The 26,964-nt window shown below is 42.5% G+C and overlaps 1 protein-coding gene across 1 annotated transcript in view; it reads left to right on the top strand.

Moving 5' to 3' along the window:
- The first annotated feature begins 298 nt into the window (after positions 1 to 298).
- LOC126336893 (protein spaetzle 4) overlaps positions 299 to 26,964 on the top strand; it is a 47,095-nt gene continuing 20,429 nt past the window's right edge. Inside the window, exon 1 of the mRNA XM_050001007.1 lies at positions 299 to 705. Within this exon, the coding sequence (XP_049856964.1) occupies positions 682 to 705 (24 nt within the window). The 5' untranslated portion in view covers positions 299 to 681. The remainder of the gene's footprint in view (positions 706 to 26,964) is intronic.

The raw sequence follows: 26,964 nt of genomic DNA, 5'->3' as shown, positions 1-26,964 counted from the left end.
CGCTGTTGGGCGGCATTCACAGTACGACACATTAAAGGGCGTCGTATCTTTCAGCGGGTTCCGGGCATATACTTGGTATGGTGCTAATTACTGAGTACACGAATGCCTACAGCATTTTGTGAGTTGCTGTGTAGCCAGAGGAGCCACAGCCTCCTGAGAAAGACTGTCTCTGGCAGGGAGTTGAGCCCGGTAACACGGACAAAATGCGCTGGCGTCGCGTCATCGAATTTTGGCTGAACGAGACCGGCGCCCACCCCACGACACTTGATCGGCCTGCGGCGGTGCAAGCCGCTGCCGCACTGCCTGTGTTTACAGGCAGACGCACCTGAAGCGCGCATGCGCGCAGCGCGGTGCGCCCAGTGTGTCACGACACACATCTGCCGGGCTGCGCGTAACGGGACGGCGCCCCCCACCCCCTCGGCCCGTCTGCGCTGACCCACTTGACGGCGCGGCTTTTTTTCTGGCTTACGGTAACGCGGCTGGCTGCGAGCGCCTGCAGTGCCCGACGCGACGGCGGCCCGAGAGGTTCGGAAGGACGAGCGATCAGGAAGAGCGCTCGGCCCAGCGACGAGGAGTGGTGAGGCGCGATGCGGAGCTGCCAGCAGCGACCCCGACCCAGACCCAGGTAGCGGCCAGCGAGCGCAGCGCCACAGCACCGCCAGACGTCGCGTCGCCACAGGGATGGCCGCACACGGCCTGCTCCTGGTGAGTCGCCGGCGACGCCCACCGCGTCGCCACTGTCCGCAGTAGCTCCTGTGTTGTGCGTGGCTGGTGTGCTCGGCGGCTGTTTGCAGCTACAGTAAGGGGGGGAAGAAAACACTGCATCGTGCTTTCGCCGACTCGGTTTATTTAGGCAGAATATGTGAAGAGTCAAAGTCCATTTTCAAACAGCATACGTTTCTAGTGCAGATTAAAATTAGTATGCAGGCTGCATTCGAGGGCAGTGTTTATATCCTTGGTGACGTGATTTTGTAAAGAGTTACGTAGTGTTACAGTCCGCAACGCCCCCCCTATCAAGCATTTTCCGTACTTTATATACCATATATGTAAAGAATATGCACGTAAACACTCGTCGGAATCTTTATGGTGAAATAAGGTTTTTTCCGAATTACCTTGCGATCTATTTGTGGCTGTGTGTAAACAATTGAAGTGCATGACAAGGGACACTCTCTACTGTACCACATATTAAGGAAACCCTTTCCATGCCTGGTGTGTGCTGTGATCAGTAAAAAATTTTCTTTTGGCGTTCTATGCGAGCGATATGTAAGTCTTCAGTACTGTGTTGTTGTGGTCTTCTTTACGAAGAGTGGTTTGATGCAGCTCTCCATGTTACTCTATCCTGTGCAAATCTCTTCATGTCCGAATAACTACTGTTTACCGTATTTATCTCTTAGTCTACCTCTACGATTTTTTACCCCCCACACTTCACTCCAATATTAAATTGACGATCACTTGATGTCTCAGTGTCCTATGAACTGATCCCTTCTTTTGATAGTTGTGCCGCAAATTTCTTATCTCTCCAATTCTATTCAGTACCACCACGTTAGTTACGTTATTTACTCGTCTACTCTTAAGTATTCTTCTGCAGCACCATATTTCAAAAGCTATTTTCTTCTTGTCTAAACTGTTTATAGTTCATGTTTTGCTGCTGTACACGGCTACAGTCCATCCAAATACCCTCAGACAAGACTCCCTACACTCAAATCTATATTCAACGTTAACAAATTTCAGAGACGCTTTTCTTGCCATAGTCAGTCTACATTTTATACCCTGTACTTTGACCATTATTTTACTGCCTAATAGCAAAACTCCTCTACTAATTTGTCTCGTTTCCTAATCTAATTCCGTCAGCACACTGATAGTTCGGTAATTTTCACATCGGCCAGCATCTCTCGCTTTACAATTTCTGAAACTGTAAACTAGTTCTTGCGGGATGGTCGGCGTCTGTTAAAAGTTTATCAGCACCCAATTAACCCCCTTCCAGCGGTAAAAAAAAAAAAATAATCTGACGATTTGTGCTACGTTCTTTTTATACGTTCATAATGCCCTGTTTGTCCTGTGTGGTATGGGTCACAGAAGTGTCTTGCAAGCAAACTTCTCTGGAAGAATGGTTGCGTTTTCCTAGAACCCTACTAATGAATCTAAGCCTACCACCTACTTTACCTGCTGTTGAGACTGTGTGTTCTTTCCATCTCGCATTCCTATGAACTGTGGCACCAAGATAGCTGCATGAATTTGACTTGTTCCAAGTGCGACTCGTTCATGTTAGTTATTTGATGTCATATTTTTGCAGTTTTCTAAATTATTGTTTGGTCTACGCTACAGGCCTGTCTGTGTTTTCTATTAGGCTTTGTCAACTCGTGACCAAATTGACACCTTCCAACCTAATCTAGACGGTCAAATCTGTCGCTTCAAACGGTTCCAGAACGCTGTAACACTCGAACACTTGGCTTTTCGCCATTGTTATAGCCGTATATGCATTTAATGACCAATGCTACCCCATCGACGGTGACACATCGAACTTCAAATCCAGCAAAGATTCTCCTGAATACTCCTGAAACTGACTCTCTACAGTTTTGCGAAACTGAACAATTGTAGAAATACTATTCTAGCTTTATTAGTTCGTTGCCATTATTAATATATGTACTACACTGAATAAAATACCATACAAGGTGGTCTTACAAAAAGTACACTTTCCGTTATGGCGTTGTTAACGTCATTCACACATTTCCACGAACTTATTTTAATAAGTAGCACTTCAACAGGAGTTAGTAAGTCAAAATAGGTGTCCTGTTTTTTCACGGTGGCTGATAAGTATTGGCTGCAAAAGAAAAATGGAAAGCGCCTGGACACATACTGTAGAAGTCGTAGAATTTGTGTTCATGTTGGGAGAGCTGACGAGAAATCACAGCTGAACAGTGTTCGATATTTATAGCGTTGTTCCGATCCGCCCAGTATTTCGTTCCCTTTTTCAATTTCTAGAGCTTTAAATAATAAGCTCCAATGACGTCCTCTTCAGAAGTGTTCATGATTGCAACTGAGAAATGTGATTGGTGCTGTCTTGTTGCTTGTCGTATGGCGAGTCCGATCGCATCGCATATTTTATCGCTCCAGTGGGATGAAGTGTCGCGTCGCGCGACCTTCATTACAACGTGCAGTATCGCATATCGTTTCTTCTCAGTGAGAGGTGCACTTTCATCTTTTGACTACTGGGTTTTGGTGATGGGGCTGATGGTTCCGACCCCGTCTCTGGTATGAGATTTTGTGTTCAAAGAACACTGTTGGCTTAGTCGTGATAATAAGCAATGCAGGACGGCGCGTGGGGTTCAAAGTCGGCCATCCAGTTGTAGGTCTTCCGTGATTCCTCTAAACAGTTTGAGGTATATTCCAAGATTCTTCCTTCGAAAGGGTACGGTAGATTCCCTCCCTCGTCCATCACCACCAATTCAAGCCTGTCTTAGGTTACTAGTGACTCAGTCGTCGAGGGATGTTAACTCCTAAACTTCCTTCTAGATGGCAGTGGTACGATACGCAATAAGTATTATAAAGAAGATATAATATTTATATATCCCTATAAGGTAGGGCTTTTCGGCTTCATTGACTGCCTATGGGGTTGGGCGGAGGCACCCGTCTCTGCTCCCCCCTCTCCCCGCCCGGATCTCTTGCAGGGCATAGCTGGGTGGCGCAGCCGGACTTCTGCCCTTTCTACCTTTTTATTCTCTTTCGTTTCTTGGTTTTAATGCTTTTTCTTAACTGATCTTTTAACGACTTGTCGGTACTCTTTCTTCTGGGCTTTGTCTTTTCTTTATTTTGTTAGTTACACTTAGGCTTTCAAATATCCGCCTTTCGTCTCCTTCCTTTGACGAGCACTCCTGGTTTGCCACTTAACGGATGAAAGGACTGATAACCCTGCAGTTTCGTCCATTTCACTCCAAACCAACCAACCAGTTTATATATCTAATGTTACCCGTGGTTTAGCAACACATACAAAATACGCATTTGCTGCTGTTAACATATTTGGGAGAATCGCTCTCTATGGACAGTCTTGAGGCAAAGACTAGCGTGGCATTGTGGGAAGTATTCTTTTGGCAGTTAATTAGCAGTGAAATTGGTTCTGTAAGATTGCGAATTACGTAATTGCTACTTTCCGCTCGTCAGTCGTATAATGCAACAAATAACTCCACAACTCAACTACACTCCTCAAATATCAAGTTCGTTACTTTCCCAAAGATAAATACAATGATTATGGAGAGTTGCATAACCATAGATGACGCTATGCAACGATTGACAGCTAAGTGGCTTTACATTACCTTCATGAAAGACATCTACACCAAACTCCGCAAACCACTTAAAGATATGTAGCGGAGGGTACTTCTTGTATCACTATCTGATCCCCCTACTTGCTCCAGTCGCGAAGGCCTTGTGGGAAGAATGATTATCGGTAAGCCTCTGTATTGGCTCTAATTTCGCGAATTTTACTGTCGTGGTCATTACGCGAAATGTATATAGGAGGAAGTAATATTTGTCCACCTCATTCCGGAAAGTAATTTCTCAAAATTTCAATAGTAAACATCTCCATTATGCACCACTCCTCTCTTATGTCTGCCAATGGAGTCTGTTGAGCATCTCTGTAAAGCTTTCGCGCCGACGAGACGATCCCCTGACGAAACTCTCCGCTCTTCATTGGATCTTCTCTCTTCTATCAGTCCTACCTGATAAGGATCCCATATTGATGAACAATACTTGAGCAACAGTCGAACATGCGCATTATAAGCCACTTTATTAGTAGACGAATTTCCTTAAGATTCTTCCTATGAATCTGTCTAGCAACTGCTGTTTCTCCTGTTTGTTTTATGTGGTTATTTCACTTAAGGCTAGTCTGAATAGTTACTCCTGTATATTTTACGGTACATAATGTTTCCAGAAGTTTCTCGTCGGTAGCGTAGTGACACAGTAGTGGATTTCTTTTCCTATGTATGCGCAATGTGTTACGCTGCGTGGACCATTCATCACTCCTCTGCTCAACTCTTTGCTCCTTTGTTATAAACAACTACATCATCTGCAAACAGTCTTAGAGCTTCCGACGCATTTAGATATATTATAAACAATAACGGTCCTATTACTTTCTTGGGATACTCCTGAAATTAACTTTACATTTGTCGATTTTGTTTCTTTGAGAGATGCTTTGAGTCCTTTCTACAAGTAACTCTTGAATTTAGTCGCAAGTCTGGTCCGTTACTCGATAAGCGCACATTTTTTCACTAAAAGGCAGTGCGGGAAGGTGTCAAAACGTCTTTCAGAAGTCGAGGAACACGGGATCAAGCCGAGCGCCGTCTACAGTGCTATAGATCTCGTGGAGGAACAAAGTCGGTTTGCGGAATCAGTGTTGATTTTTATAGAGGTTTGTTTTCCAAATAAGTCATAATCGTTCAGCATAAGATATGTTCTATAATTCTATAACAGATTGACGTCAACGATATAGGTCTACATCTGCCCTACAGCTCTTATGGAAAATGGACATGACTTGCGCTTTTTTCCAGTCGCTAGGTACCCTTTGTTGCTCCAGCGATCTACGGTAAATTGCTGCTACAAGGGTAGTAGGCTCTTTCGCATAATCTTCGTAGGATCTTGTCTGGTGCTTTACGGCTGCTAAGCGACTGTAATTGCTAGAAAATAGCAAACCTCTTGTAAAACATTTGTATTCGTTGTTATTCTGGCTATGTTCTTCCCCTTGGTATGTTTCTTGCCTGTAGCGGAATCTGATAAATCATGAGTTGGCGATTATTTTCGCTAGAATTTCGTGGATGCCCTTCCCGCCGCCCCAGCTGTTAGCCTTAGACACGCGAGTTTCTAACGTGTTTCGTATTTTTACTGTTAATAAGAAACGAACTTATCTGTTTTTATCGTCTCATACTGACCATTTTCGGGCAATGTAGTCTATTTCTTAGTCACACAGTAACCTGGCATAACGGAACCCGTTTAGCTGTCATACACGTGGGTATATGTCAGTGAAACTGACAAGTCTTTTGAGCAGTTACTCTGTAACTACGAGAAATGATCTGAAGATGGCAGACAGATGGCAAATGAGTTTATTTTCTGCAAATAAGGATTGCAGACTGCTCCCTGCCTACAAGTATATCCAGTTTTGGTTAACTGTTTTTGTGTCGTGTTTTTTTTTCTGAGATGGAGACACGTACAGCGCGGTATTTATTTAAATGAACGTGGTAAACCATGTAAAACCTTACATACGTTGGCCAGTGGTCCAGGTCAAGTGTAGTTAATCTGGCGCGCGGAACATTGTTTCGTAACACTTCCTAGAAAGAGCTACTTCAGCATTGCTTACACCAGATTTATTTTTATTTTTGATACTTTGTTGCTTCTTTCTCGCTGTATAATCATACGGTTGTTTTGTAGTAATCCTGAAACGTCAATGTAAATGTCTTCCTTGTTAAAATATCTTGATCTGTACGTGCTTCTAAACCACCACAATCTCCTCTGATTCCTCATGTCATTTCTATAAGTAATCATGTACGTTCACCATAAACGTCATTCAGATATCTAAAAATCGACCGAGCGAGGTTGCGCTGTGGTTCGCACGCTGGGCTCTCATTCGGGAGGACGACTTCCAAATCTGTGTCTGGACATCGAGATTAAGGTTTTTCTGTGGTTTCCCTGAATCAGCCCAGGCAAATGCCAGAATGGTTTCTTTGAAAGGGCAAGGCCGATTACCTTTCCCATCTCCTAAACAATTCGACCATGTGCTCCGCCTCTGGCCACCGCGATATCGACGGGAAATTAGAACCTAAGCATTCTTCCTTCATTTGAAAAATCTAAACTTCCGCTTCGAAAGGCACAACGAGTAGCAAAATACTTCTGATGTGCAGGCCTGCCAACACGGATATTAACATCCTACACTGCAGGATACAAGGGAAAGTAAATGCATATGTCAGCGCCGTCTAGGCACTGCTAAACAGTCGTACAGCGTGATGAGAATGTTCGTAAGATTGGTGATGGTAATGCGGAAACAACGGTGTCTGGTGATGTGGTTTTTCAGAAATTAAATAAAACATTGATCTTTCCGAAAGTCGACTTCTGAAGTGTTGTTTCACCGTGTGGTATTGACTCTATTATGTTAAAAACCAACCCTGTGGTCAGGCCCTAAAGACCGGCCGCTGTTTGATTCTCTGCCACTGGCGTCACTATGTGATACAGAAGGAAATGTGGTCAGCACACCTCTCTCCCAACTGTTGTCCACCGTCAGAACCTAGAAACCGCTATTTTTCATTCAAGTAGTTCCCAGATTGACATCAAGAGACTAACTGCAGCCCGTCCAAATCACACAAAGAAAAAATCCCTGGCAGCATTGGGAACCGAACCAGAGTTCGCCGCTTGGCATCCAAACGCCCTGACCACTTAACAAAGAAAGTGGACTGTTTTATTGTAGTAATTATTTGTCTTATGCCTATTTATCATTTACGGGTTACTTTGTTTCACAGTGGCGGATTTCTAGATCTAACAGAGCACATCAACTAATTTGCTACACAGTAATCCACCACCGATTTAAACTGTCCACATAAGACTGACGTTACTCAGTCCTCTGCAATTGTCAACGGAATTAATACCCAAAGTGCCAGATCACATCGTCAGTGTAACAGATTTCTAGCGCCACTTGGATATCGGTTGACGTTCCTGCTATTCGTGGCTGGTTACTGAGCGACGTGGGACATGCTATAGCCAACATACACGCTTATTAGTTTAGTTTAATGTCTACACACCTACAGTCCAATCTGCGTAAGGTTTAAGACACTTAGTAGCGATGTAGTCAACTGCAAAGCCTCAACGGCTGCAGGCGACAACAGTATCCGACAATAAAACTGTGACAACACTGAGGTGTTGGCAGAGATATTCACAGAACCGCATTAGTTATTGGCTGAGATAGGCGAGCGAAGCTGCCCTGCCCAGCCCATTCCAACTGTCGGGGATCAACTTACGCCGGCTTGACTGTAGCGTTGTTAGAGATTTCACTGATTGGTTATGCTGCTTGGCTACAAGTGTCGTCCATTCCCGACGTGTCTGTTTAACTTACCGGGCAATACCAGTCTGTGTACATGTCATCTGGGAAACATACAGAGCACTAAATTACTGCGTCACTTCATTGTGACAAGTTCATGTAGATCTTTTTCCTATTTTGAACAACTGCACCTTCAGAAATACTGGATGGAAAAATCGTAATACTGATCTCCCGTACATTCAGAAAACTTCAAAAGTTGTGCCATCTGTGCGAGAAATTCTCCATTGTCACGCCTTACGAAGAATAATAGCCACTTTTGTTCCAAAATAAATAAATAAATAAATAAAAACATAAACACATTAGTAAACGACCAGTCAGACAAGAGGCATATAGATGGTTCGCTGATGCACTTTTATTAAGCGAATTGATCAATCGTCTAGAAGTAAAGCTACTATTTGATATTAAGTAAAAGAAACATATGCGTAATCAGCGGTAGTGGTAGCAAACTGATAAATTCTATAAAATTATAAAATCTTGAAAATAAAACAGTATTACTCTTTCCTTGCCTATTCTTGAGTGTTTTAGTGTATTGGATTGCCACTAAATCGGATCGGACATCGAAGGAATTGAGTTTGCCGTTATGAGCTCTAACCGATCGTTCAGTCAGTTGCGTTGGTGAAAGTTACGTTCAGGTAAAAAGTGTGCACCAGACGGGGATTTGAATCCAGGCCCTTGCCTCTAGAATATCCCAACGCGTAATGGCTTCACTCTCTCAGTACATGAGCGAGTTTTTAATCTCTGGTGATATTGGATCCGCGTTCGGAGTTAAGCGGTTCAAACCGTCTCCGGTCAATCAATTTAACGTTTCTTTTTTGTGGCTGAGCTAAACCGCGTAGGCCAAATGGCGCAATGAATCATTCGAATATGGGCAATGAATCATTCGAATATGGCACGCCGATTTGTTTCCCCATTCGAGGCTTATTCTCCGTCTCGAATAACGTTGTGGGTAGGACGTTAAATCTTCCGTTTTCCTTTCAATGCTCCATTGGATTTCGCTGCGTACTTTTCCGTCGCACCTTTACTCACAGCGATGCTAGTCCAGTAATAGGTAACATCATACTACCTCTCAAAAGTCTCAAAAAATAGCACATTTCGCTGCAGGCAGTAACACTCATTGTTACGAGCTTAAGAAGCTTTTCGGAAATATATGCAAGGAACCGCCCTTCGTTGTGTGAAAGGCTGACTGGCAAGAGCGGGAACACACATCTGGGACAGATTTCAGACACATATCATAGAACAAGATCAAGACGAGAGATATTAGTGCGCGTGCAAATATGCACAGACTGGCATTTACCATCGCGTCATTCGCGTGAGGGTAAGGAAAGAGTGAATAATAACGGTGTGAAGTATAGTCCGTTACGAGCTGTGCAGTATACAGGCGGACGCCAAAGCTATTTCACCTTAAGGTGGCTAAACACGTAACTGCATAGCTGTCAACCACGCATAAGCAATCGTGCCTGCTCAAGCATGCGCAGATTCCTCGCGCAAGCATGCGCAAATTTGTCACGCCTCCATATGGCTCAAGTTTCTTGTACAAGCATCACTTTACCAGAAAAATGAAGAGCTCGAATGACGATGCGCTGTCTTCAGCGACTTTTCAGCTTGTGTCGTGAAGGAAAAATAAAAAAGCGGAAATGTGGTTTTGTGGAGTAAAGAAACGAAAACATTCCTGGATCAACTATTCGTGGTACACACACTACCAAAACTGCTGTTTTTCTTGTCTTTTCCTCCATGTAATAGTTTATTCTTTGACTTGTTTCACATATGGTACAATCTTTGTGCAGAATGTAATTTAAAAGGACCAAATAAAAATTAAATCAAATCACTTTCGAATGCCTCTGACTTCTTCACGCTCAGGCGTGAATACGCTAGAACGCTTCTACGAGCATCGATAATAGAACTTCGATCAAGCATCAAGCTGCCTTTACACTCCTGACGCTTGCGCAAATTTATCAGTATAGCATATGTACTTGTCAAGCATGCTGTACCATTACATATGTAGGCCACCTGACCGATTTTGATGTTACTATTCGTTTGATGCAGGAGTTCGTAAAGTTTTTCCGTAAGTACCCAATAGAAACAGATAAGAGACTTTAGTCATTAGTAATATATTCCCCTTCACAAGTCTGCAAACGCTGGGGTAACTTTTCGATTCCGCGACTGTAGAAATCACACGGTTTTTAGGCGAAGAACTCGTCGAGCCATGTTCGGAGCGCATTTTCATCCGGATAGGAAGATCCTTGAAGGCTGTTCGATCGGGAGCAGAGAAGATGAAAATCCGAGGGCACAAGGTCAGGTGAATAAGGTGGGTGCGGAATGACTTCCAAACCTAACTCGTGTGTAATGGTTTTACAGCCTAGCAGAATGCGGGCAGGCGTTATCGTTGATCACTTCAAGCAGTCTTCCTGCTCGTTGTTCTTGGATTGCGCTTCCATATTTCTCGGTTGTTGCCCTCGCGGAAGCAATTCATAGTACACCATACAGATGTTATTCCACCAGATGCATAACATTATCTTTTGTGGATGCGCGCAGATCTTTGTATGGGTAGTTGCTGTTATGTTTGGGTTCAACTATTCCTTTATTTTCCTTACGTTAGCATAAATGTACCATTTCTCGTCATCAGTAACGATACAGAACAGGAATTATTGTTGTTCACGATCCAATTGATGAAGAGGTGATTTTTGATTTTCGTTTAGAGGATGCTGTACCCATACACTGTTTTTTGAACGTTTCCTATTGCATACAAATGATCAGTTCATCGTATTTGCCAGTTCTCGAATACTCGGCGTGGATCATTGTGGATTGATGTTTAGACTATTCTCTTCAAACCCCGAATGTCTTCCTGAACGTCGATAATCACTAATGTCAAACGATCCTCCTTAAAACTACTACAACCTACTTCATAAGTTCACATTTTCTGCTGGTCTAAACTGTTTATTTTTAACGTTTCACTTCCGCACAAGGCTGTACTCCAGACAGAACTTACTAGCACTGCAATTTTTATTCAATGTTAACATTTTTCTCTTTCTAGTCTGCCTGCACTTTAATCCTTTCTACTTCGGCCATTGTCAGTTATTTTGCTGCTCAAATACAAAAATTCTTCTTCTACTCTTTAGTGTCTCGTCTCCTAATGCAATTATTTCGAGATCTAGTGACTGAATTCAACTATATTACACTTGTTTTACTTTTGTTATTCATCTTGAACTGCTCTCAAGTCCTTTGCCGTCTCTGACAGAATTACAATGTCAACTGTAAATTTGTAAAATGTGACCTTCAGCTGAGGGAAACACAGCGATCTGTAATATTCGTTGTTAATTGGAGTCGTCTTTTTCGCGTTACAATATAAACAACAATTAGATAATAATCTGTACTGATGTGGGCCCGCTGCGTCGTATGTCATTTAAGGACATTATGATGTCATGAGCCACAGGCACTGCTGTACTTGATTATATTATTTATTAAAATAGACCTATCTCGGCGTGACGGCATACAATATAGCTAATAAGAACAAAGATACGACATAGACTCCCAAAGAAGGAAACTGCCAGTAACCGTGTAACATCACTGAGTCCACTGCCAATATAGCTGCCAGGAAACGCCATTACGAAATAAACTTTCGTAGTTCAACCATATAAATAACAGTTCGAACAAAATATAAAATCTACTATAGATCAAACAGCATCAAAGGAGCAAACTTAGTGTGACAGCAAATGATACTTCGGTGTCACATAAGTACCAAGACCATGTGGCGTACGTCGCAAACAGTCATTCTACAATAGGTTAAATTATCTACTTAAAAATTCGATATTTTGAACCAAACTATGTGTTTTTCACAGATAATTCGAAGATGGAAATCACGCCAAAGCAGGAATATTGTAAAAACAAAAAACAGTACACACAAACACAGCAGTGTCTTTGGTCTCAAAACATGATTGATAATTTCCTTCATTAGCAACCATCCTCAGATCATGTAATTGGTGCCTAAATATAGTGTTAACAACCACCACCACCACCACCACCACCGCCACAAAAACATTGGTACCATGTGTAACTTGCCAATATCTAAAGGCTGGTCAGAGCACGACATTTGGCGTATACGACCAATAACAATTCGCGTAAATAACGGAATGTGTTCGCATTATGAAATCCTTCTATCTGTTTAGTCAAAAACTATGTTTCTGATATAAATTAAAAAATTGAATACAATCCCACTGCATGGTGCCATAATGCACAGCTGATTGCAGTTTTGAAGTAATTTTTTTAAAAGAACACTAGTACCAACCCCGTTGTTTTCCGGCCGTTTTCTGCAAAGGTTGCACCTTGGTAAAACACGAACACAAACTATACATTCAAATTGACAAGTGTAGCTTTATATAGAACCTAAACAATTATGCAAGAAAGAGGACGTAATTATTATTGCGTCAGTGAGGTTGGTGTTGTCAGTTGTCCGATGAATGCTGCACCATTTATTCCGTAGGATACGTGGGAAAATCCCTGCACGTAGTACGGAGCCGGTTCGAGAACATTTTATCTCGCGCTCTTTTTCCCCCTCGGAAATTTCCACCCGTGCCAATTTCCGCCTACTAGCTTCGGTACGCACTGTGTACTACTCTTCCGCTTGGTACCCCTCTCAGCTTGGTGACCAAAGTGGCCGCTACTGCTTGTGATACGACCTGTACATATATATTAGGCGCCTCTGCCGCTCCCCTCCGCTTGGCGCCCCCAAGCGATAGCTTGTGCAGCTTGGGCCTTAAACCGGCCTTGGTATACTACGTGAGGCAGCAGAAAATAGCAGTGCGCGCTCTGCACTTGAGCTGTGGTTCCGTTTCTCCTTGTTTTCAGCGAGAGAAATCACCGCAAGGAGGCGTTTGTACTACGCGGTGAACTTCTAGCCTTAGGAAAGTAGATTGCGCGTTTTATACACACGGGTTACCTAACACGATTCCCTGTCTCTTAGCTTATGTTCGGAAGTGTTTCCATTCTTCATTGATACACTTCTGGAGTTTGTTTGAAACACTCCCAAGATTCGAACACACAGATCACTCGCTTCTGAAGTAAGTTGTCCACAGTGTACACATCAACTATTTAACCTTTGATGACTAACTGAAACCTTCAGCTGCCGACAGGTGTTGTTAATATACCTCGATGTGGACAGCGAGTAATGAGTGAATGGGCAAAGGTACATATCTAGAATTATGGACAGTTGGGAATGTCTCTCACGGGAAGCGTGGAAGGGATAAGTCCCTGCAGTCCCTGCAGTCACGCTATTCATCTGTGTCCTCGGTGGCTCAGATGCATAGAGCGTCTGCCATGCAAGCAGGAGATCCCTGGTTAGAGTCCCGGTCGGGGCACACATTTTCAGCTGTCCACATCGAGGTATATCAACAACAGCTGTCGGCAGCTGAGGGTTTCAGTTAGTCATCATTTATTCCAGGGAAAAGCTGCACGGCCATCATCAGTATTCTGTTCTTTCGAGAACAGTTACTTTCTTCATATATATATATTTAACCTTTCGTAATATCATATCAAGCACTGCATTCTGAAGTACACCATCTGATCAAAACTACCGGGGACTATGTAAACGCGGAACTGATGTCTAGATGTCATGAGGCGGACCCGCCAGTGTAAAAGGAGGCGGGACATATTGTATTGCCAGTATGCATTAACAGCAGAACGGGCGTGGCAGGAGAGCTCACGACTTCGGACGTGGACTAGTCATTGGCTGTCATCTGAGTAACATATCCATCAGATATTTCGAACCTTCAAAAGCAGTCCAACTCGACAGTGCGTGACGTGATTGCGAAGCGGAAATACAAAGGGAAAACTACAGCTAAATCACGACCTTACAGACACGCACCACCGAGCTTTGCCTAAGGTGATGGCAAAAAGATAACATGAAATCAGCGGAAGGATTCATTGCTTCCAAAGTGCTACCTGCGGCCCAGCCAGCACAGTGAGTGCGCATATGCAATTAAAAGGAATGGGATACAATAGTCTAGCAGCAACTCCTCTTAATTAACACATTTACGTGGTCAGTGCTAAGCGACCCTCGAGGTGCGTTAAAGAGCGATGCCACTGGGTAGTGGATAACTGCAAACTAGTGTTTGGATTGATTGCATCCAGCTACAGAATATTATGCTGCAGTCCGACAGGAGGACTTGAGTTTGGAGATCGTTACCTGCTATCATGGGCAGTGCCATCAGTAAAGAACGGAGGAGGCGATATTACGGTACGGGGATGTTTTCGTGATTAGGGTGTAAGCACTTTATTGCACTTGAGAACATGCTAAATGCGGGACAGTAACTCATCTGACAGCACTGCGTTCTGCGCATAGTAGAGGAATAATGAGACGATGATTGTATCACCCTGATAAAGCACCCTGTCGCAAAGCAGCATGTACGAACCAATAATCTGTGGACTATAAAACATACAGACTTCTTAGTCCCGACCCGAACACAATGGAACACCTTTGTGATCGCTCCAGTCCCGGCGGAGAAGGTCACTACATTTTAAGTGTCCCCAGTAGATTTTAACCCATCCTAGAGGCGAAATGTGTACACACCCCATGTTAATGTCCATTAATAAGTGTTCGAATACTTTCGATAAGATAGTTTACATACAGCAAGGAGCAGTAGGATTTTTAACAAGATCATTAAAGCAAGCGTATGAACGGACTGGAGACTGAGGGTGAAGAAAACCTGTTGTAACAATTTGAAGGAATAATTTTGGCATTAGCCTAAAGTGTTTCATGCCCATCACGGGTAACTTAAATATACGTTGTCGGTCGGGTTTTTATATCCGACCCCCAGCAAAGTGCGAGCACTGTCACATAAATTGAAGTGATATTAGACTGACGTAGTGACATTTCAGGTGAAATATCAACAAAGAACGACAAGTGAGAGTGATTTAGAAATATTTACACCTGATTGTTGCAGCATTAGTTCCAAACCAGCAAGCCAATTCTCAGAATACTTTTAAGTGCTGTATAGAGTAGAATACCGTTACATAAATTTCGATCGAGTTAACTCACGAAATTGCAGTCTCCTGTCTAAGACAAATATCAAAAAACCATAAAATAGAGGTAAAACACACTTCGAAGTGATGTTCACATTGAACTAGCCGAAATGAAATTTCGCGATATTCTGTATCTAATTGTCATTTGGGTTTCCTTGAACTCATATGACAACCAGCAGTCTGGGTTTCCGTGTATGTGTTCTCTTCGATCGCTCCACAAGGCTGTTCGTAAATCTTGATGCTTCAACTGTTTTCAGCAAATTGTGGTTAGGCCTATGTGGCAGTTGACGTCGAACAGCACCTAAACTAGTTTTATAACTCTCAGGACAAATTCTTTGGGTTAGAAGTGCAATGTTCTCTTGTTTGATTGTCGCCAATACTACTTACAAACTCCCAGTGTACAATTTTTATCGCTAACATAACCCAATCATCAGTAACGAAATTGTTTTATTTCCTAATTTTATAAACCTCTGACGTGTGTGTGTACGTCGAATATGCATTCACTGATACCTTGCATCAACCTAGAATCGAAAAAGAAATTTGGAAGTTTTTGAAGTCCAATACTACGTTACAGTAAAAAATGGACTAGGAAACAACAGAAACATTGTTGATGGCGTAAGAAACCTCGTATCACATTTGTACGAGATGTAACAGAAAAGAGGCCGTACGGTCATTAAAAATATTAGGTTGGTTGATAAGTTCGTAGAGTTTTTCCGTAAGTTTAATAAACACACATAAGAGACTTTAGTCATCAATAATATATTCTCCTTCACTATTTACAACAGTCTGCCAGCGCTGAGAACTTTTCGATGGCGCGACTGCAGAAATCACGTGGATTTGAGACGAAGAATTCGTCGAGCCACGTTCGGAGCGCGTTTTCATCCGGGGAGGAGGTCCTTGAAGGTTTATCGACAGAGAGGAAAACGCTAAAATCTGAGGGCGCAATGATTTCCTAACTTAACTCCTGTACAGTGTTTCTTGTCAGTCTAGCAGAATGCGGGCGGGCGTTATTGTGAAGCAGCATCACTTCTCGCAGTCTTCCTGGTCGTTGCTCTTTGCGTCTACAAGACGCCTCAGTTGTTGACAGTGAATTCCAACAGTGATGGTTACACCTTGGATAACCAATTCGTAGTACACTAAACCGTCGTTGTTGTACCAGGTGCATAATATTATATTTTAGGGATGCGAGCAGGTTTTGTACAGCTTTGTTTGGGTTCAACCTTTCCTAAATTCAGCATAAAGGCACCACTTCTCGTCACCACTAACTTTATAGGATAGGAATGCTCGGTATTGTTCAGGAGCCAATTCATGACGAGCAAGGAGGGATGTACATATGGCCACCTGGAGTTTATTGTGATTTTGGCTTCGAGAATATTAGGTACCCGTAAACCCGATCTTTGAACTATCCCCATAGCAGCAAATGTCGCAAGATGGTGGAATGATCACAGTTCGTCACATTTACTATTTCTCTAGTACACGGACGTAGATCATTGTGGATTAATGCGTTTAAACGATCATCAAACTCCGAAGGTTTTCCGAATTTGGAGAGCCACTGATGTCAAAACGATCCTCCTTAAAACGAGAAAACAATTTTGTTCTCGCACTCTGTCCAATGGCATTATCCCAATACGCGGCGGAAATGTTTCTGGCTGACACCACTGCGGTCACCCCTCCACTGAACTCAAACAGAAAAAGTCTGAAATGTTGAATTTTTCCACTTCGCACCCTATTTTCTATCGTAAGCAGCCCCACTTGCTTTCTCCAAATGACAAAATGACATCATGTAAACTCAAACAGCAACAGTGAAGTAGAAATGAAGACAGTCTATAATCAGACCCACAGTAACCGAAATATCAACACACAAAACACAAACGCTGCGAACTTATGCACCAATCTAATACAAATCAGTGAGAGACCTGTATTGGCGGTTTTTAGTTTCCTACAGGCCTACGTTACTTTTCTACTTACTCGTGTTCCACTTCTAACATATTTCGTAACGTTACAGTATTTTCTTCAGCCCTTGTGCTTAGTTCTTCGCCCGGATTCTGAACCAGTTTACTTCGCGGTCTTGAGTTTATTATTTTCAGTTTTCCCCCAAATCCTTGAGTCTGGAGCAGGGAAAGATAAGAAGAGCCAGGAACGAAGTCGTGAACTTCAGTGTGGTAAGGGCAACTGTTTTGTCGTGGAGGACGACGATCCTGCACCACAGTTTCTCGGCCACTTCAGTTTAGGGAGCGACAAGAGTACATGTCGGCTGTAACTGGTGGCGCACGTTCCATTAAATCAATCAGAAGAACGCCCTTTTCGTCCCAGGAAACGGTAGCAGTTATTTTTCCACTCGAGTAAGGAGACTTTCAATATCATGGGGTTTGGCTACTACATTTGTTTTCTTTCTTGGTGTAGGGTATCCACTTGTCTTTGCCAGCAACACTGTGGGAAAGCAAATCATCTCTCCATCTTGTCCATAGCATTGCACAACCGATCGTCCGCTTGACGTTCTTTGCTCTCCGCGTTCGCTGTTAATAATTTTCGATGGCCAACTTGAACATAGTTTGCGATGTCTGAGTTTTTCCATGACAATAATGTATATAAGTGGTGCGTCCAACATGAGCCAGAGCACCAGTCATCGAATAAATCGCAGTTATTGATATACATGTTGCGCTATTTGATTGTATTGGATAAGATAGTGGAAATGCCGCTCCTCTTCATGCATCGTACTTCTGAACAACACAGGTACTGCAGTATCGTATTTATCCGCCGTTACCGGGCACGCCACTTTCAATTTATTAAAATGTCTCCTGTGTACGAGTGTCTATATAAGGGATGTAAGAGTGCGAGTTGTAGATACATGAGTGCCGATATACGGAATTTGGGTCTGTTCGTGAAGCGTACTCGGATAGCCTATTGTAAGGTGACTGCTCGCGATAAGAGGGAAATCCGGTTTCGAGTCCCGGTTTGGCAAAGATTTTCGTCGTTGTCATTTCATTACACAGCTGATGGTTCTTTATATTCGCAATTGCAAATAGATTTCATGTACTTTCTGAGGTCTCTACACCACTGTCTAAACTTTCCTCACTCTTGTTTGTAAGCCAGTTAAGTAAGCACGACTGATGAATTGGAGCAGCTGTAGATACTTTTAACTAAAAAGTAGAATCAGAACACAATCTCTGCAATTGGTGGAGCAAAGATTTTCGAAGCTTCCCCTCAGACAATTGAATGAAAACAATATATTACGGGGTTTCGTAGCCGGCCGGAGTGGCCGAGCGGTTCTAGGCGCTTCAGTCTGGAACCGCGCGACAGCTACGGTCGCAGGTTCGAATCCTGTCTCAGGCATGGATGTGTGTGATGTCCTTAGGTTAGCTAGGTTTAAGTAGTTATAAGTTCTAGGGGACTGATGTCCTCAGATGTTAAAGTCCCATAGTGCTCAGCCATTTGCCATTTGAGCGGTTTCGTAAATAATCAATAAATAGCGCTACATCCTTGTAACTCTGTTCTGAGATTCAAATGTGCGGAGGAGGAATGTTAAAGATTGAGTGGACAGACGAAGCAAACATGAAGTATGGCAAAGAAGAGATGAAGAACGTTTCTAAGAAGACTAGTACACTAAGAAGTGATAGATTGGTGGGTCATCTTTTCGGCATCTAGGAGAATTTACAGTAAATTGGCACTGGAAGCAGTAGGAAAAGGGGCAATAGAAGGAGAGAAATATGCGAAACAGAGGATGTTGGGTGCAGTATTTATACAAGGAAGATACTTGTAAAACTGTTTGATTGCAGCTCTAGTTAAGGGCCGTCGATGAGGTTCTTAAGTTATTTCTGTCGAGTTAAACGATTTTTCCGCCGAGAAAAAGTCGCTTAGGGTATACGTATACCTCCACTCAGCTTCATGCGAAGCTCTATAGTCGTTAGACTAAAAGTTGCATGTCTGACCTTTTCCCTAATTTATGCAAATGAGCACAGTGTGAATGTGAAGTGTACCAAAGGTGGAAAGAGATCTTTATGTGCAACGGCTGTTTATTCCACGATATCTGATACCAAATAATTTGGTAATGATGTATTGAAGAGATGGTGTAAAAGGACTAATTTATGTTTTCATTTGTAATGTAGCTGATATGGATAAATGGACGTAATAAGTTTTTGCTTCTCGTTAGCCTTTTGCACTACATTTAAATAACGAACACCCTGCCAATCTTTTATCAAAACACTGAGAGTCCAAGGTGGTTGGTAGGTTTGATATTCAGCCTGCCTAGGTTCTTGTAACATTTAAAGTTCGTTATCTTTAGACTCTCCTTTTTGCGTTGCTTTCATTGGTGGTGGTGGTGGTGGTGTTGTTGGTGGTGGTGGTCGTAAACATTAAAATGCTTAAGTTGCTAAGCCCAAAATACAGTGGAATCAACAGATTGAATAAATTCAAGTACTTAGGAAAAATAATACCGGTAAAGGGCTAGATAAAGAAACAACAAAACAGAGCACAGGAAAAGAAAACTGCTTATCAATTAACGAAGGACATTTACAATAAAAAATCACTATGTAGAGACAAAAATCCAACACTACAACAATGTCAAACCCGGAGTGCCTTTATGCGGCAGAATGTTTAGTCCTCAGTAAAAAGGGAGAAACTGAAGATGTGGGTAAAAATGACAGGAAAGTACTATGGAAAACACACGCTCCAAGAAAGTTGGGAGTATGTCGAAGAAAGGTAATGAAGAAATCTACACCCAGACTGAAAAACCATCTGATGCTCTCAAAGATTTTCGTTTATGGTGACTTGGCTTGAATGAACTTGGAAAGACTGTCTGAAAAGATATTCAACCATTCTAACAAAAATCCCGAAACGGGATGGTTCAGAGAAGTGAAGAAAGGCTCAGCAGAAATCAACGCTACGAAAACAGTCTAGACAGGTCATCTTTCCAAAACAAGATTAGTAACAGGTCCCGAGTTAGTCTGTTTGGCTCACAATTTTAGTCTGTTTGGAAGTTTATTCAGCGTAGACTCCGCTGTAGAGTGACAAATTTCTTTCAAGATTAAGAAGTTTGTTTTCGGGAAAATGTTCGAAGGCGCATCACTGTATGGACAGGTGGAAGAAGAAATGAAAACAGTGAAAGTGTGAAGAAATACTGGAAACCGGGAAAGAATACATTATGAAGTTACTCCATGTGGTTAGTGGATAAAAAATCTAATAAATAACTTGTTATTATTATTATTATTATTATTATTATTTGCAATGGAGGATAGTTTTTCAGTTACAGTCAAATCCCGTTGTCAGTAAATTTGAACTGAAGGGTGAAGTGTTCCCTAGCTGAAAACACCCCTATTGTTCGTCTTGAAAGCAACGATTTGCACTCTGACGCGGAACGGTTACATCAGCTATGACCATTGCCTAGAAATACTGCGTTTCGTTGGCTTTGAGTCTTTGTTAATTTTTATCTATTGACATAACAGAAAATACTTGAACAGCCTATACCAGCCTGGTATAATGGTGGTGCTTAAATCATTGAAACGATGCCAGTATGGATCAATAATTAATGAGCGTAAACATTTTACATCAGCAATATAGTATTCGAAAAGAGACGAAAAACAACAGTACGCCCCTTAACTTGATGACTCAAGTTATAGATTAACAAGTGAAGCAACTGTTAGAAATGACATGTCACAAAACTGCTCTAAAATGAAGCTAAATTTACCTCCCTAGGATCCAGGAAACACTGCTAATCGGGAGCGTCAGCAACGACTGTGTGCGCTTAGTTAATGCCAGCGCTCTTAGTAAGGCATTACATTGTTTGTGTCGTTTTTATATAACTGTTTTTTGGAAGTTAACGTTTCCACCACTGTGAAATTTTCCATTTTAAAAAAAAGGTAATGTAAAATAGGAATTAGCTTAATTGTAGCTTGACAGCTTCCCAAACTAATAAAGATTTACACTATAAATTTTGCTCCAACATTGCTTTTAAATTCAGAAATATTTGCTATCAAAAGCTCGCTGAAAGATGCCCACAAAACAACCATTAACATACTATTGGAAGGAGATTTCCAAGAAAAGTTCACCCAATGAAATCCAGTCAATGCAAGCAATAACAAAGCCTACCTATTAGTAAGACAGTGGCAAAGCAAGAACTTGAAACGCAGATAAATGGTAATATCTCAACGAAAATGTTGGAAGGAAGATTAGAGTTTGACATTTCGGGGACGACGAAGTAATTACAGCACAAACTCTGATTTGGAAAGGTAACTGACCGCCGTGCTTCAAAAACACTACCCAGCTTTCGCCTTAAACAATCCATGGAAACCGCAAATTGATGGCCAGACGTTGTATTTGAACCACTGTCATCCCGAATAAGAGTCCAATGTCTTATTACTGCGCCACCAGACTCGCACGTATCCCAGTGATGCGTAGAAATTGGCACTACAGTACTGAGCGGGCAATATGAAATGTGATCTCCACTCAGCTGTTTCACAATGACTGTTAATACATATGACTACACACTCCGCATATGTGTGATCTTCCCACATATTCTTTTCTGACGCAATGGAAGGCAGGAAATACAGCATAGTATTAGAGGCTCGAAAATTAACTACACCAGAAGCAAAAAGAAAAGTCTAAATCCAAAAGTACGCTGCTCGACAAAAAAAGTAAAGCAACCAAAAAGGGATGAGGAAACGGAAAAAGCTGTTTGGTTCAGGGAGAGTATATGGTGATATTTCAGTAATTACATCAAGTCAAATTTACAAAGATCTTGGCAGTTTGGGGCCACTTAGCAGTATGGCGTTTCAACCCATCTAGTTTGGATCCATGCGCTGATTCAGCTGGGAAGTGTCATGAGGCTGTTGTAGCCTCTTGTGAAACTAGCTGGATCACAACTGTTGTAACTGGTAATTGATATCCTGGTTACTGGCACAGGTGGACGGAGACGACATTCGACCTGGTTCCATACATCATCTATCGGTGGCAGATCTAGGGATCTGACTGGCCGCGAGAGTACCTTGGTATGAAGTAGACACTTCATAGACACATGTGCCATGTGTGAACGAGTATTACCCTGTTGAAAAATGGCACCACGATACTGCAGCAAGGGGGGTAATACACGAGGGGCTCAGGATGTCTACGACGTTCTTTTATGTCGTCAGAGTTCACTCAATCGCTACAATCCGTGATCTGATGTCGTACCTGATGGCTACCCATATCATGACGACATGGTAACGCCACTGTGCCTCTCCAAGAACTTGGGAAGAATGGAATCTCTCCCCAGGTCGCCGTCATATTGCAGACGATCATCCGTGTGCAGAATGGCGATTCATCGCTGAACACAATGAGACACCATTCACCAACAGACCACGCTTCTGTCATGGCACCACTACAAAAGCAGCCGCTCCTGTTGTGATGTTAACGGCAGCCTACGTGTGGGACGGTAATTCCCTAGTCTGGCTGGTGCTAGGCTCAAAGACACAGAATGTTGGTAGGAGTCTCATTACTCATTTTCGGATGACACGCGCAGTTGTGAAGCGGTCACGATGTGCTCGGTGCACAACAGTGATTCTCCGCTTTGGTGGTCAGTCGTGGCCGATCGGAACCTTGATGAGGAATACGCCTGCCCTCACACTCACTGCCACTGTCACATCCGAATGCCTTAATAATCTGAATATTGCACGATTCGTCTAGCTGGCCAAAAGGAGACATACAATAAGGCCCCTTCAAACTCGTCAGGTGCTGAAAATACTGTCTCACAGAAGTACGAGGCATCTGAGTCCTGCAGTGATTTCTCAACATCTGACGCTGTTCACGCTTCTTGTATACTCTACTAGGCATGGTAACAACACTAAACATGAACAACACTAATGCACTCTGGTGGCAGTTGTACCTATCACTGCGAATTACAACTCTAGTCATTTACATACCCTGCCGATGGTGTGTTCATGTACAAACTTACTTTTACATCCGACCACGTCGTGGGGTTGCATCACCTTTTTTAAATTTTTTCAAGCAGTGTGTTGAAGACGAGGGTGGTTTGAAAAGTTCTCAGAACAGAAAAAAGTACTTACATCATTGAACTTTTTTGTTTTTCAATTTAGCCTCCTTGTATATTAATGCACTTGGTCCAACGATGTCCAGTGCCTTGATCCCATCTCGAAAATGAGTTGTTAACTCCAGTAATCAGTTCTTCGTTTGAAGTGAATCTTCGTCCACCAAGAAAAAATTTCAGTTTTGGGAAGAGATGGAACTCTGGTGAAGCCGTATCAGGTGAATAAGGCGGGTGTGGCAACAATTCATATCTTAGTTCGTGTAACGTTGCCGTGGCAACGGCACATGTGTGCAGGTGCGCATTGTCTTGATGGAAGATGACTGTCTTCCTTGCTAACCCTGGCTTTTTTTTCGCGTATCTTTTGTTGTAATTTGTCCAGGAGGTTAGCATAGTATTCTCCAGCAATTGTTTGTCCATTGGGGAGATAATCTACAATCAGAATCCCCTTTGCATCCCAGAACACTGATGCCATGACCTTTCCCGCTGCAGGAATTGCCTTTGCTTTCTTTGGTGGCAGAGAATCAGCATGTTTCCTCTGCTTTGACTGTTGTTTTGTCTCTGGGGTATAGTAGCGCTCCCAAGTTTCATCTGTGCTCACGATCAGGCGCAAAAAATCTTGTTTGTTTCTCCTAAAACGGGCCAAACATTGTTCCAATATGTCCATTCTCATGCCTTTTTGATCCAGCGTCGAGAGTCGCTGCACTCGTCTTGCAGATATTTTTTTTCATTTCTATTCTTCAGTTAAAATGTGATATTACCCTTTCTGATGATATCTGGCAAGCCTGAGCAATTTCACGCACTTTCAATCGGCGATCCTCCATGACCACTTTGCATACTTTTGCGATGATTTCTGGAGTAGTGACCCATGTTGGCCGACCACTGCGCGGATCATCTAAGCTCTCCCGACCAAATTTTAATTCGTTTGTTCACTTGGCAACAGTTAAATATGAAGCAGCATAGTCACCCAATGTATTCTGGAAATTGGCATATGAATGTCCGTTGCTTTCATACCTATCTTTACGAGGTACTTAATCACTGCTCGAATCTCGATTTTTTTTCAATCTCCGCAAATCACTAAGTAGGAACAACAAACCGACGTCATCGCCACAGCTCTCTTCAAAAAGCACTGACGTGGCAAGTGTTTACAGGCAACAGTACAATGAATATCACGTGAACAACTCGTTGCGCTAGCGCTGACCTCTCGTGATGATTCCGAGAAGTTTTCAAACCACCCTCGTCGAAAAACTTCCCTGGTGTTTTGCAAAATACGTTTGCACATCACCAGGAAAGTGTTTCCTGTTTAATATCGTTGTCGTGTTCTGTCAAGCGCCGACTGAAAATGCGGTTAAATCGAAAAGTATTATCAATGACAACGGAAAGAGGGCTAAAATTAGATTAATAATCTAGAAACGCCTTCCTCTGCATTGTGCACATCATACCCACACGAACGAACGAGAGTAAATGCTATCTTGAGGTGAAATTATTAATCTGCTCTATGATGATCAACTACTACTGTCGAAAACAACGAAGAATATCGTCGCAAGTTAGAGATTTTACTCATATTTGACATGGCAAGAAAACATGTTTTGTACAAGGATGCCATCGCTAGAAACTTCATCCTCTCCTACTCTTCTTCGACGTTTTAAATAACTATTAATCCGAGAAGTTTGGGTCAGTGATCGCCAATGTTGGGAAGGTAACGTGCGTTCGTGTTGCGTCTCTCGACATGAACCGATCCAGTCTGAATGTTGTTACCGGTATCGATAGAAATTTTTATTGTCCTACTTTTGCAAGAAGAAAAAGTTTAATGAACAGACTGAGACTCGATGTCCTGAAAGAGATGAGACGCTGTTGAAGGTGGTCAGTTTACAGGTGGGAACACCCCTCTCCCCCCCCCCCCCCCCCCAGTTCTCTCTCTCTCTCTCTCTCTCTCTCTCTCTCTCTCTCTCTCTCTCTCTCTCTTTTTGCGAAGTAAAGATGCTTATGAGCGAACGAAGAGAACTTTCCAATTAGGCCGCTAAGGATATCTAATGAGATGTCCTAGCCGTGAAGGTCACTAAAATTACCGGTGCTCTTTAATTGATAGTTACCGCGTTAATGTAGCAGACCTGTACCTTTAAATACTGTTCCATCTCGAACAGCCAGATGACAATTGTAGTGCTTGCCCCCCTATTTGGCTGAAGAGCCAAGACTGTTAGCACTCATTTACGGTACGTGAGTGACACTCACTAATTACTCACTAATTTACGTCAAATCGTTGGGGTATTATTCCATTTCTGAATCCTTACGTACTGTAAAGGCTGTGTTCGGTGATGTACGATTAGAAAAGTAAGTTTCTTTCAGAGTAGCAACCTTTGTGACCTATTGCATGGTGTTGCCATTTGCCAACGCCAACAAAGCGTACATTTACGTACAACCTTGGTCTTGTTCAGACAATGCAAGTTTCAAACGATCCAACAACGAAGCATAACAGGTTCCAGTCGTGGCTCTGTTTTTTTTTTTCAGGTAATCTATGAGGATTATTCCTTGAGAATCCCCAAAAAACAGTGGCTATCACGTTACCAGCCTTTGTCCATTGTTTTTACTACAGTTCTGACTGATGGGTAACAATGGATCCATCTTTCATGAGCAGTCATAAATTGGCGCAAATAGTCTTTCGGATTGCGATTAAAGATCGCCAGACATTTTGCTGAAATGCTGTGCCGGATGGGCTTTCGGTTGACTGTGAGCAATCACGTCACCCACCTCGCACGCTACTTCTTCACATCCAACTCTCCGTGTAGGATGTTATGCACTCGCTCAGTTGAGATGCCTATGTCAGAGCGCGGTTTGTATTCAGCGCTTTTCCGACCAAGTTGTCAACAGCCCTGGTATATACGATGGGTAGTTATAAAGTTTTGACTATCACCTCGAAAAAATAAAGGAACATAATCTTCTGTTTGTTTGGCCGTACATTTGTGTAGTTCTGTTTGAAATTGAAATCGTCGCGACACGCCACTGTAGCAAACCGCTAGAGGAGCCAAAAAAAAAAAGATTCATAAAAACTAGAGTATCGTGCATTAGCTTGATTTGAGCAGATGCATAAATGTTGCAGCTGTGTCAGGACTATTCAGGTGACTTCTTCAGCAGTCTCGAATGTACTTCATCATTTGATTTGGCTAAAACGAAACCAAACACAAAGAAAATAGTAATAAATACAGAGCCAAGTGTCTCATTGATTCTGTATTTCGTAATACGCCTGCGTTATTTGAACCGTTGTTAAATACTGACATTTTAAAGATTGGATTTTGTAATTTCTTGTGTCAGCCCAAGGTTTTGTTAATAGTTAGGTTTTTTTACATCTTTCATTCTCTACTCGAGAGATTTGAAGGGTTGTTGCAGGACAGACTTTGTACTATCAGCCAGTGATGTCCGAATTGGGAATATTTGGGAGGGAAATTCTGTCAAGACATTCGCCTCGTGATCGAGGAAATCCGCCCGAAAATCTTGAGCGGTAACGGGAGGACTAGACTCTTGAAAGTTGGAAACCGCTTCTGTATTTCTATATACTTATGATCAACAATGGTCAGAAACAATAGAGCTCTTTAGTTGACAACTTAGACGGCTGGCGGCAATTGGCAAACTGTAGAGGTGATTAATTCGACGGATACACGACAGTTACGGTTGACCGAAGGCGAAGCTCTGCGCCTCTTGGGTAAAGAATGCGTATGACAGAATGGAGATCGAATCTTTTAAGATTACTGCATTTGTATGCATGAACATACACCGGGAACGGCCATAAATCATTTTAACTATCACTGCTACCTTTTACGTAAAACAGAACAGTAGGAAATCATATCTAACATTTCGTCGTCAAAGATTT

Source organism: Schistocerca gregaria, chromosome 2 (assembly GCF_023897955.1).
Source record: "Schistocerca gregaria isolate iqSchGreg1 chromosome 2, iqSchGreg1.2, whole genome shotgun sequence".
In the NCBI taxonomy this organism is placed as follows: domain Eukaryota; kingdom Metazoa; phylum Arthropoda; class Insecta; order Orthoptera; family Acrididae; genus Schistocerca; species Schistocerca gregaria.
This window is presented reverse-complemented; position numbering and strand designations above follow the sequence as displayed.